At 40.6% G+C, this 13,907-nt stretch overlaps 1 protein-coding gene across 1 annotated transcript in view; it reads left to right on the plus strand.

Moving 5' to 3' along the window:
* LOC129709593 (angiopoietin-2-like) overlaps positions 1–13,907 on the plus strand; it is a 158,799-nt gene that overhangs the window by 69,095 nt on the left and 75,797 nt on the right. The window contains 2 exon segments of the mRNA XM_055656041.1: positions 4,851–5,006; positions 9,942–10,063. Coding sequence (XP_055512016.1) covers positions 4,851–5,006; positions 9,942–10,063 — 278 coding nt within the window.

Raw genomic sequence — 13,907 nt, forward strand, 5'->3', positions numbered from 1 at the left:
AGAGTTATCAAAACATATTTTCTTTTCCCAAATTCACAGCTCTCCTAATCATGTTATGATTGGCTTTGTTTATGCTTCTGCTATGTCTTATGCTTTGTTGCAATGTGTATAGTGATACTCATGCAGTTTAAAATCAGCTATAACCATGAATTGTCCGCAGGCCTCAAAGCATCTGTAGAGAGAGGAACAGTGTTAATATTAATAATTAAGACCAATAAATGATTTATTTAGGACAAATTGGAACAGTTATGCAAGTGATGGTTGATATAGAGTCATAGTCACACAGCTTGGAAACAGGATCTTCAGCACAACTTGCCCACACCGACCACCATGTCCCTTCTACACTCGTCCCACCTGCCTACATTTGGACCATATTGGCCCTCCCAACCTATCCTTTCCATGTACATATTTCTTAAACATTGCAATAGTCCTTACATCAACTACGTCCTCTGGCAGCTTGTTCCATACACTACCACCCTATGTGTGAAAAGGTTACCCCTCAGGTTCCTATTAGATCTTTCCCCCTTCACCTTAGACCTATGTTTTTGGTTCTCGATTCCCCTACTCTTGGCAAGAGACTCAGTGTGTCTACCCGATACATTCTTCACTTGATTTTTTACACCTCTATAAGATCAATTTTGATTCTGATTCATGTGATCAGATATTTTATCGCATGAATGTCCAGAACTTCAGTGCAAATGTTTGTAAAGTCCTGAGCTTTTGGAGAAGTCCTTGTCGTAATTATTCTAACTGGGCTCTGCATTTGTGATGATGCCCTAACTGCCTGTAATTGATCAACAGTTAAAACATTAAAACAGTACAATACAGAATTAGACCCTTAGGCCCACAACGTCACTGATTATGATGTCAAATTAAATTATTCTTCCCTGCCTGCATGTGATCCATATCCCTCCATTCCCAGAATATTCACATGATTGTCCAAAAGCCTCTTAAATGTGACTATTGCATCTGCCTCCACCACCACCCTTGACACTGTATTTCAGGTACCCACCACTTTCTGTGTTAGATATATATATATATAACTTGTTCCGCACATTTCCTTTAAAGCCATGCCCACCAGTCTTTTAACATTTTCATCCTAGGAAAAATGTTCTAACTATCGACCCTATAACCATATAACAATTACAGCACGGAAACAGGCCATCTCGGCCCTTCTAGTCCGTGCGGAACACTTACTCTCACCTAGTCCCATCTACCTGCAATCAGACCATAACCCTCCATTCCTTTCCCGCCCATATACCTATCTAATTTATTTTTAAATTATAAAATTGAACCTGCCTCCACCACTTCCACTGGAAGCTCATTCTACACAGCTACCACTCTCTGAGTAAAGAAGTTCTCCCTCATGTTACCCCAAAACGTCTGTCCCTTAATTCTCAAATCATGTCCTCTTGGCTGAATCTTCCCTACTCTCAATGGAAAAAGCTTATCCACTTCAACTCTGTCTATCCCTCTCATCATTTTAAAGGCAAGGCAAGTCAAGGCAAGGCAAGTTTATTTGTATAGCACCTTTCAACAACAATGTAATTCAAAGTGCTTTACATAAAACATTAAAAGCATTGGAAAGAAACACATATAAAATGACATTTAGATGTAAAACGATTATTAGATTATTCAGATAAAATAATTACAAAATTAAAAGCAATCAAATAAAATATTTAAAATAGAATAAAACCAGGAATAGAAGTTACAGGGCAGTATAGGTAATTAATAAATTGTATTGTTTACTGAAAGGCAGCGGCAAACAGAAAAGTCTTCAGTCTAGATTTAAAAGAGCTGAGTGTTGCAGCAGACCTGCAGTTTTCTGGGAGTTTGTTCCAGATATGTGGTGCATAAAAACTAAATGCTGCCTCTCCATGTTTAGTTCTGACTCTGGGGACACAGAGCAGACCTGTCCCAGACGATCTGAGAGGTCTGGGTGGTCCGTAGCTAAGCAGAAGATCAGAAATGCATTTTGGCCCTAAACCATTCAATGCTTTGTAAACCAACAGTAGTATTTTGAAATCAATTCTTTGACAGACAGGAAGCCAGTGTAAAGACCTCAGAACTGGAGTAATGCGATCTACTTTTTTGGTCTTAGTGAGGACTCGAGCAGCAGCGTTCTGAATTAACTGCAGCTGTCTGATCGACTTTTTAGGGAGACCTGTAAAGACACGGTTACAGTAGTCGAGCCTGCTGAAGATAAATGCATGGACAAGTTTTTCCAAATCCTGCTGAGACATAAATCCTTTAATCCTAGCATTAAAAACTAAAGACCTCTATCAAGTCCCCCCTTAACCTTCTGCGCTCCAAAGAATAAAGACTTGTCTTGTTCAACCTTTCTCTGTAACTTAGTTGCTGAAACCCAGGCAACATTCTCGTAAATCTCCTCTGTACTCTCTCTATTTTGTTGACATCTTTCCTATAATTTGGTGACATAAATTGTTCACCATACTCCAGAATTGGCCTCACCAATGCCTTGTACAATTTTAACATTACATCCCAACTTCTATACTCAATGCTCTGATTTATAAAGGCATTACCTACAAGAGGTTGGACAAACTTAGATTGTTTTCTTTGGCGTGTCAGAGGCTAATGGAGACCTGATAAAAATCGATAAAAATATGAAAGGCAAATGGTAGATCTCAGAGAAAACCCACGCAGGTCATGGAGAGAACGTACAAACTCCATACAGACAGCACTCACACTCAGGATCGATCCCGGGTGTCCAGCGCTGCATTCACTGTAAGGCAGCAACTCTACCGCTGCACCACCGTGACTAATTAAATTAACCCAAATATCTAAAGATCTATAAAACTCTGTCACACAAAAGGTCTCAACTGAAAATGTTGACTGTCTATTCTCCTCCACAGGTGCTACCTGAACCACTATGTTCAAATAGCATTTTGTTTTTCGATCCATTAAATTTCCTGGTCCTGGTTGTTCCAGTTAAATGCCGATATTCATAAATATCCTGTGCTGACCACATCTATAACCTTAAATGGAGACTCTGCACATCAGGAGTGTTAGTTGCAACAAAGTAAATGGTAATATTCTGTCATCCAGAGATAATATTGGACAGACATAGAAAGATACCTCTGTCAACCTACCCTCTCAACCTTGTTTGGGTTGTTTATGTTAATATCTCCTTAAGCATTTGTTACATTGTGCTGGAACACACTTTTATGAAAATCCATGGGAACATTTGACTACTTTATCACTAAGTTGTGTAGTTTTGCTGCAATTTGTCTGATTTTTATTTTTTGTGTAGTACAAAACTGCAAAATATACTGCCAGTTTGCTCTAATCCCATTTCTCGCTGGCAAATACCGATGTCGTCACAAATGTTTGTTCTAGCGATGGTGCCAATATTTTTTTCCCTGCTGACTGGCGCTGTCATTCCCAGCAATTTTTTCTCAGCATTTTCTTGCCATTTTCTCCAATTGTGATGAGAATATCTGCAACCATCACCAGACTTGTTGTCACATTGCTGAGGGTCAGATTTCCACAGAAAAATACCATTGTTAGAATGATATTTTTTTAACAGCAGATGCATCAACAAAATAAATTGAATTTGATTATTCAGCTGGTATAAAATGGAATGAACACTTGCTCTTTTGAGTTTAAACATTTGAATTGAAAACAATATCGATGGGCCCAAAAGAAACATATGTTCCCCATCACTCGGGAGGGATTCTGCTGCACCTTTCCAGATTTACTGCTCTTACTTTGGATGAAGGTACGTGAGGAACTTGTAGCAACAGAAATTGGTGCAATGGAAGGAGATAGCAAAGCTTCAGGAGAGTTGGTAGGGAGGTGTGTATTGTAGTTTAGTTTAGTTTAGTTTAGTTTAGTTTAGTTTAGTTTAGAGATAGAGCACGGAAACAGACCCTTAAGCCCACGTAGTCCACTCCAACCAGCGATCACCCGTACACTAATTCTATCCTACACACGAGAGGCAATTTACAGAGGGCAATTAATCGACAAACCTGCACGTCCTTGGAATGTGGGAGGAAACCGGAGCACCCGGAGAAAACCCACATGGTCACAGCGAGAATGTACAAACTCCATACAGACAGCACCCATAGTCAGGAACGAAACCTTGTCTCTGGCGCTGTAAGACGGCAACTTTACCACTGCGCCACTGTGCCGCACTATTTCTGCAGTGATTCTTGCACTTGATAACTGTATCTGCCCGAACGTTATTACAACGGAGTAACATGATCTAAACATAATTAACAGTTGGTTCTGGAGGATCAGCAGCTCTTCTATGAAAAGAAGAACTTGACAAATTCCATAAATTGCTGTGAAACTCCATTCTTCTGCTCTTTGCATTGCATCTTGGTCTTGGAGTCACAGCTTCAAAGGACATTGCTAATTCAATTGCCACGTTGGAAAATAATCCAATGATAAAAATCATTATCAGAAGAGCCTCCAACATGGAGAAAAATGGAAGAATTTCACCAGCGCCTAAGCGATGCAATCAATTTTTCACCCATATTATAAATTTTACATTGCTTTCGAAGTTGAAAGCCAGGGAGACTTATCTAACAATGGATCATTGTTTAATGTTTATATAGAAACATAGAAACATAACAATTAGGTGCAGGAGTGGGCCATTTGGCCCTTCGAGCCTGCACCGCCATTCAATATGATCATGGCTGATCATCCAATTCAGTATGCCTTCTCTCCATACCCCCTGATCCCTTTAGCCACATCTAACTCCCTCTTAAATACTTAAATATAGCCAATGAACTGGCCTCAACTACCTTCTGTGGCAGAGAATTCCAGAGATTCACCACTCTCTGTGTGAAAAATGTTTTTCTCACATGTTTCATTTCTCATTGCAGCTTGAAACCTACATTCAGGACAGTGTGAAGATGGAGATCGTGGATATCCAGAGGAATGTGGTGCGCAACCAGACTGCAGCAATGTTGGAGATAGGAACCAATCTCCTGACTCAAACTGCAGAACAAACCCGCAAGCTCACTGATGTGGAGATACAGGTAAACCGTCCTGTTTGTCTGCTGAGATCCAAGGGTATTTGCTCTCCTAAACCAAAAGCAGGGAATTGTGTTGTATTTCTGAAATGTCCCTGAACCATGGCAATGGCCTAACAAGACAGATCCCAAGCTGAAGTTAACCAAATTTGATGTGTATATTCATATCCCACCAGTACAGTTAATGCATCAATGCTGTCCTTGATTGGAAGTACCATTTAATTGATGTTTAGACTGACATTAAATATATTAAATTAGTCTTTACAAATGAGTACTTAAAGAACAAAGACTTTGAAGGTATGAGATGGGAATTGGCTAGGATAGACTGGCAAATGATACTTAAAGTGTTGATGGTGGAGATGCAATGTTTTGGTCTCCTAATTTGAGGAAGGACATCCTTTTGATTGAGGCAGTGCAGCGTAGGTTCACGAGATTGATCCCTGGGATGGCGGGACTGTCATATGAGGAAAGATTGAAAAGACTAGGCTTGTATTCACTGGAGTTTCGAAGGATGAGGGGGATCTTATAGAAACATATAATATTATAAAAGGACTGGACAAGCTAAATGCAGGAAAAATGTGCCCATTGTTGGGTGAGTCCAAAACCAGGGACCACAGTCTTAGAATAAAGGGGAGGCCAGAGAGTTGTGAATTTGTGGAATTCCCTGCCGTAGAGGGCAGTGGAGGCCAACTCACTGGATGGATTTAAGAGAGAGTTAGATAGAGCTCTAGGGGCTAGTGGAATCAAGGGATATGGGGAAAAGGCAGGCACGGGTTATTGATTGGGGACGATCAGCCATGATCACAATGAATGGCCGTGCTGGCTTCAAGGGCCGAATGGCCTCCTCCTGCATCTATTTTCTATGTTTCTATGTTTCTATGATTGGGGGAACAGAATTCAAATTTCATCTGAGGAAAAGGACTTCTACCAAATCAAGTTGGAATAGGCAGAGGAACAGATTGGGGCCGAAAGAGAAATGAAGAGAGAGCGGGGACGTGATGAGGAATTAGAGATAACAACATCAGGGAAGAACAGATACAGGTGCAAATGAGAAAGATAGACCAATCCAGTGTAGAGGGCATTTGATCAGTGGGTGGCTTTCAGGTTTACCTGATGCAGTTTTGTGAACAAAAGAGAGGAGGAATTCACCAGTTGAGGCAGCTTCAGGGAAATGAACAGACAACATTTACATTTGGACTGGAGATGTGGCTAGGAGTCAGGTAGTGTAAAGAGGTGGCAGAGATGGGTGGTGCCAGAGCGAACAAGCATTTGTTGCATACTAGTGAGGAGGGGTTGATTGGTAGTTGAGAGTCAGATGCGCTAGAATTTGATTGGCGGTTGAGAGTCAGACTCGCTAGAATTTAGACGATTGAGGGGGGATCTTATAGAAACTTACAAAATTCTTAACGGGTTGGACAGGCTAGATGCAGGAAGATTGTTCCCGATGTTGGGGAAGTCCAGAACAAGGGATCACAGTTTAAGGATAAGGGGAAAATCTTTTAGGACCGAGATGAGAAAATCATTTTTTACACAGAGAGTAGTGAATCTCTGGAACTCTCTGCCACAGAATATAGTTGAGGCCAGTTCATTGGCTATATTTTAGAGGGAGTTAAATGTGGCCCTTGTGGCTATAGGTATCGAGGGGTATGGAGAGAAGGCAGGTACTGAGTTGGATGATCAGCCATATTGAATGACGGTGCAGGCTCGAAGGGCTGAATGACCTACTCCTGCACCTATTTTCTTTTTTTTTCTTTTTTTTCTTTTTTTTCTTAGAAGTACAGTAAATTACAGTAATACACATCACATATATCTTATTACATTTGTTGTACCACTTCATTTTTCGAGCTTTAAAAAAGGTAGAAATAAAAGAAGAAAGGAAAGTGAGCAAGAGTCGTGAAGGTGCAGGAAAGTGTTGGGAAAAGAAAGCCCCTTTGGGAAGAAGTTGGAGAAGGAAGTAAAGAAAGGAAATATACCCTAGAAAGAAAAGAAAAAAAAGGAGAAGCATTCGCTCAATTATAACACAAAACTCCGCAAAAAAGTATATACCAACCGTGTTTTTTTTACCCCCCGTTACCAGATCGTGGTACCATTTATATTTAAAATTACTATTGCACCTTATGCTTGTAATAGTTCCATAAATGCAGACCACATTTATCTGCATTATGTACTTTAGCGGTATTCCTCAAAGTTACTTCTTGCTTCCCAGTGTTCACTATTGGAGTTAAGCTCTTTTATCGCACAATGGTAGAAACTATTTTTTAGTCTACCAGTGCGAGCCTGCAGAGACCTGAATCGCCTCCCGGAGGGTAGCAGAGTAAAAAGGTGGTTGGCAGGGTGGGATGTGTCCTTCTTGATATTTATGGCCCTGCGCAAGCATCGGGCCTTGTATTTGTCATCCAAGGAGGGCAGGTTAGCGTTTGTAATGTGCTGCGGTATAAATCCCGTCTGATCTTCATTTATTAATTTACTAACATATTTACTAAGTCTTCTAGCTAGTGTTTTCGCTAATATTTTTTGATCCGTATTTAACAAAGCAATAGCTCTATATGAGCCTGGTTCTTCTATATCTTTATCTTTTTTAAGTATTAATGTGATCGTTGATTCTGCTAGTGTTTCAGGTAAGATTTGTTCTTTAAAAGCGTATGTATACATTTTCTGTAGACGTGGTGTAACTATGTCGTAAAACATTTATAAAATTCATTACTGAATCCGTCTGGTCCTGGTGTTTTTCAATTCTTAAGTGTGTTTATTGTGTTTTCTATTTCCTTAGATGTAATTTGTGCTCCCTGTTCCTCTTGTTCCTTCAGTTCTAGTCTTGGAAGGTTACAATTGTCCAGAAATTCTGAAACTTTATTATTGTCTATTAGCGTTTTCGATGTGTATAAATTCTTGTAAAATTGAGCAAATCTTTTATTGGGCGGCGCGACTCACGTCTGTCTTTTTGTTATTTTTTGTCCCGTTTTAATGTAGTTTTTATTTTTTTGTTGGGGTATGTGTGTGTGTGTGTGTGCGGGGGGGGGGGGGGGAAACTTTTAAAAATTCGTCCCCTGCACGGAGAACCTGACCTTTCCCTGTCGGGTCTCCGTTGTCGTTGGGGCTGCACCGTGGAGCGGCCTCCAGCAGGAACGTCCTGGGGCTCCAGTCACGGAGCTGCGAAGCTACTCACCATCACGGAGCTGGCCGAGTCCGGAGTGGGAGGAGCGGTGGTGGCGCGCTGCTGCGACCCGACCCTCGGAGATTTGGAGGCTTACCGCAGGTCTGGTAACACCGGGAGCCCGCGGGTCCCTGCTGGGAGACCGCTTTTCGGATCTTCAATTTTTGATTATTCAATTTTTACTGAAGCCAATTATCCTACAAATCTGTACATCTTTAGAGTGTTCAAGGAAACTGGAGCACCCAGAGATAACCCACGCGGTCACAGGGAGAACATACAAACTATGTTCTCCCTGCGTACATGGCACCCGAGGTCAGGATTGAACTGGGTCCCTGGCACGATAAGGCAGCAACTCTACCGCTGCACCACTGTGCCACCCTAAGAATTTGCTTGAAGTTTTGTTGAAGGTCCATTTCGTTTGGACCTCTAGGGGTCCAAATGACAATTAAATTAAAATTAAATTGACTCTCTTTATTTATCTCTAATTCCCTGCCTCTCTTTATTCATAAACACACCCAGATCTTCTTTAGATAATTATCTCTAAGGGAATAAAAAAAAGCAAATGATGCAAAAGTGGTATTTTCTAAAATAACAACAATGCTGGAAGTCCTGTGCAGGTCAGGCAGCGTCTATGGAGAGAGAAATACAGTTAGCATTTCACATTTCTGTATGATGTCCTTTCTTTTTAATAAATATTCCAAGACACTTGTTGTAATCAAAATAACCTTGTGCTTTGCATTTGCACTTGGTTTCTCCCAAGAATCTCGAAATCTACATGCAAATACAGAGGAAAATGTCAAAGAATACCAAAACCTAGAATTCTTCCTGTAACCATGCCAAAAAATACATAGGATTCCCTAATGCTCTGCAAGTGTTGGATCATCTTGAATAAGATGAATAAGATGAACAAGGCTTGAATAGAGTCGATGTAGAGAGGATGTTTCCACTAGTGGAACAATCTAGAACTAGAGGCCATAGCCTCAGAATAAAACGACGTACCTTTAGGAACGCCGCACTATATCTTTTGCTTCTCTTCTGGTGCGGCAAACAATCCTGCTCCGGTGGATGGATCCTACCCCGCCCACTCATACTCAATGGCTGACAGATATTATGTCCTGCCTAAAGCTCGAGAAAATTAGGTACTCACTTCAACATTCAAATGGAAGGTTTCAGAAAGCGTGGGGACCTTTTTAAAATGCATTCCAGACTTTATAAATGCTTGATCATCAAGCACAGTTTAACAGCTTAACAGTCTACCCATTCATTTATCGTGGATTATTGTTGTGACAGGCTGATATTTGCATATGCTCACTGGCAGTGACTGGGGAGGGATTATTTTTGGTATCTCATTTTTATTTTATTGTTGTCTTGTTATATGTTAGCATAAGTTGTTTTTTATTTATTCTTTTCGTACACTCTGTCTGTAACAAATAGACAACTTTGCACTTTGTTATGTCCTGAAAACTAAATAAAAAAGAATTTGATTTAAAAAAATGAAGGAGATGAAGAGTATTTTCTTTAGTCAGAGGGTGGTGAATCTATGGAATTAATTGCCACAGAAGGCCGTGGAGGCTGTCAATGGATATTTGTAAGGAGATTGATATATACTTGATTTGTACGGGTGTCAGAGGTTATGGGGAGAAGGCAGGGGAATGGGGCGAGGAGTGAGAGATAGATCAGCCATGATTGAATGGTGGAGTAGACTTGATGGGCCAAATAGCCTAATTCTGCTCCGATCACTTCTGAAACAAGGACTTTTTCTGAAGGATAATTTGTGTTGCTTTTAGGTTCTGAACCAAACATCACGCCTTGAAATACAGCTGCTAGAAAACTTGCTGTCAACCAACAAACTGGAGAATCAGATCATGGTGCAGAACCTGGAAATTACTAAACTCCAAGAAAAAAACAGGTGTGTTTAAATGCATGTGGTGGTATTGAAACAGCTAAAGACTTGCACTGTCAGGCAGACTGTTGAAATATGCAACAACAATAGATACAAGGACTTATTCTTGGAGCTTGTTTTCATTCTGAGACCACAGCAGTAAAAACTAAGGCATTCGGGCAGCATGACTTCCACACAAATAGTTGTTTAAAAATTGATTTCTTTCTTCAAAATATTTCAGAGCTGGATCACTTAAATTATCATGACAGAGGTATATAAATTCCACAGTGCAGGTATCAGGACACTGGGATTGAAGCCTGGTAACGAAGTTCAGTCATAAGCTGAATTAAAGATTGTCCACAAAAAAGTTGCTTTCTAAAGCACGACATCCCTCTGCAGTTCCAGTAGGCATTTATAACATCTAGGACCAAGCAGAAGCCTTTGGATTGGGTCTTTGAAAATGCTCATTCTCTTTTAAGCACTCATTCTCCAGTCCTATTGGCAAAATATTATTTAGGATATCCTTAAATAAAGGATAACAGTTTTTAACCTCATTTGAATAAAGAATAAAAGTTGGCGAACAAAGCAAATAATGCTAGAAATACTGAGTTCAAATGTATAATTTCCCTAGTTTGTCCTTAACAAAATCATTGGTGACACTCCAGACCTCTGTGACCAACCATATTACATTCAAAATCTCTCCCTGCTTCATCACAGTGATAATGCAATGGTTAAATTCTCAAATTAGTCACCCAGAAACTGACTAAACATTTGTAGGTGTATGTCGAAACCTCATCATGGCATTTGTAGAAGTTATATTCATAAAAGCAAAACCAATTTAAAAAAAGGTAAATTGCTACCAGGAATGATGACCATTAAACTGATGACCTGGATCAATCCAATTGTATTGTTCATCTGGATAATATCTCCTTCAGATGAAGGAATCGCTGTTCTTACCTGTTCCGGCCTATCAGTGAATCTGTTCCTGCAACTATCTGACTGTTTCTTGGTTTCTTGGTCCTTCAAAATATTCCAAATGGAATTTAAACTGGTGGTTCTTCATCTTCCATTCAAAATGCCTGGGTAAATGTACACATTGCTGTACATTATACCATCTACAATGGTTCAGCACAGTGGTAGCCACTCCCTAACGGGCACTACTGCATGGGCAGTGACCCATAAAACAAAATACATTCAAAGGTATTCATTTGGATATGATTTTTCTCCCATATACAGTATATACTAATTTAGTTTAGTTTGGTGATACAGTGCAGAAACAGGCCCTTGTTCCCACCAGGTCCACACCAACCAGCGATCCCCGTACACTAGAACTATCCAACCTTCTAGGGCCAATTTACTATTTTTAACGGTCAAATTACCAAAACCAGGAGCACCCAGAGAAAACCCATGTAGTCACATGGAAAACATACAAACTCCGTACAGACAGCACCTATAGTCAGCTTTGAACCTGGGTCTAGGGCACTGTAAGGCACCACCATGCTACCTCAATATATTTTGTGAAATAAATGCATTAAAAACTTTTTTTAAATCGCACGGTCCCACTATTGCTTAAATCTTCATCCTCTGATACTAAACTTGATATGGAGCTACTTTTCCTGCTATGTCACCCTGGCTCTTTCAGACATTGATCAATTGTACTTTACCTGACAATATAAAACACCTGAAGATGGGTCTTGACCCGAAACGTCACCTATTCATGTTCTCCAGAAATGTTGCCTGACCCGTTGAGTTAGTCCAGCACTTTGTGCGGTTTTGAAAAAAAGTAACAGGTTTTTTATAAGAAAGCAACATGATCAAAGAACAATTTCTGGTTGTTGAAGTCAGAGACAATAGACAATAGGTGCAGGAGTAGGCCATTGAGCCCATCAAGCCAGCACCGTCATTCACTGTGATCATGCCTGATCATCTACAATCAGTACCCAGTTCCTGCCTTCTCCCCATATCTCTTGGCTCTGTTATCTTTGAGAGCTCTATCTAAATCTCTCTTGAGAGCATCCAGAGACCTCCACTGAATTCCACAGATTCACAACTCCCTGGGTGAAAAGGTGTTTCCTCACCTCCGTTCTAAATGGTCTACCCCTTATTCTTAAACTGTGGCCCCTGGTTCTGGACCCCCCCAACATCAGGAACATGCTTCCTGCCTCTAGAGCGTCCAATCCCTTAATAATCTTATATGTTTCAATAAGATTCCCTCTCAAGCTTCTAAATTCCAGTGTACACAAGCCAAATCACTCCATTCTTTCAACATATGACAGTCCAGCCATCCCGCGATTAACCTCGTGAAACTCCCTCAATAACAGGAATATCCGTCATCAAATTTGGAGACCAAAACTGCACACAATAATCCAGGTGTCATCTCACTGGGGCCCTGTACAACTGCAAAAGGACCTCCTTGCTCCTATACTCAACTCCTCGTGTTATGAAAGCCAACATGCCATTAGCTATCTTCACTGCCTGCTGTATCTGCATACTTACTTGAACAAGGAGCCTCAGATCGCCCAGTTTCCTAACTTGACATAATTCAGATAATAATCTGCCTTCCTGTTCTTGCCATCAAAGTGGATAACCTCACAAATATCCACAAATACTACATCTGCCATGCATCCGCCCGCTCAGCCAACCTGTCCAAGTTACCCTGCATCCTCATAGCATCCTCCTCACAGTTCACACTGCCACCCAGCTTTGTGTAATCTGCAAATTTGCTAATGTTACTTTAATCCCTCCATCTAAATCATTAATGTATATTGTAAATAGCTGCGGTCCTAGCACCGAGCCTTGCGGTACCCTACTAGTCACTGCCTGCCATTCTGAAAGGGACCCGTTAATCCCTACTCTTTGTTTCTTGTCTGCCAACCAATTTTCTATCCATGTCAGTAAGCCTACCTCCAATACCATGTGTTCTAATTTTGCCCGCTAATTTCCTATGTGGGACCTTATCAAAGGCTATCTGAAAGTCTAAGTACACTTCATCTGCTGGCTCTCCATTATTCATTTTCCTAGTTACATCCGCAAAAAATGCCATAAGATTAGTCAAGCATTCGTAAATCCCTGCTGACTCGGACCGATCCTGTTACTGCTATCCAAATGTGCCGCTATTTCATCTTTTATAATTGACTCCAACATCTTTCCCACCACCAATGTCAGGTTAACTGGTCTATAATTCCCTGTTTTCTCTCTCCCTCCATTCTTATAAAGTGGGATAACATTAGCTACCATCCAATCCACAGGAACTGATCCTGAATCTACAGAACATTGGAAAATGATCACCAATGCGTCCACGATTTCTAGAGAACCTTCCTTAAGTACCCTGGGATGCAGACCATCAGGCCCTGGGGATTTATCAGCCTTGCATCCCATCAATCTACCTAATACCATTTCCTGCCTAATGTGAATTTCCTTCAGTTCCTCTGTCACCCTAGATCCTCTGTCCACCAGTACATCTGGGAGTTTGTTGTGTTTTCCTTAATGAAGACAGATCCAAAGTACCTGTTCAACTCGTCTGCCATTTCCTTGTTCCCCAGAATAAATTAACCTGTTTCTGTCCTCAAGGGACCCACATTTGTCTTAACTATTTTTTACCTCATCACATACATAAGGAAGCTTTTACTATCCTCCTTTATATTCTTGGCTAGCTTACCTTCGTACCTCATCTTTTCTCCCCATATTGCCTTTTTAGTTATCTTCTGCTGCTCTTTAAAAGTTGCCCAATCTGCCTCTAGCTTCCCGCTCACCTTTACTATGTTGTACTTCTTCTCTTTTATTTTTATACTGTCCTTGACTTCCTTTATCAGCCACTGTTGCCTCGTGCTCCCCTTAGAATCTTTCTTCCTATTTGGAATTAATCATTTGA

The sequence above is a fragment of the Leucoraja erinacea genome, chromosome 26 (assembly GCF_028641065.1).
Source record: "Leucoraja erinacea ecotype New England chromosome 26, Leri_hhj_1, whole genome shotgun sequence".
Lineage (NCBI taxonomy): Eukaryota > Metazoa > Chordata > Chondrichthyes > Rajiformes > Rajidae > Leucoraja > Leucoraja erinaceus.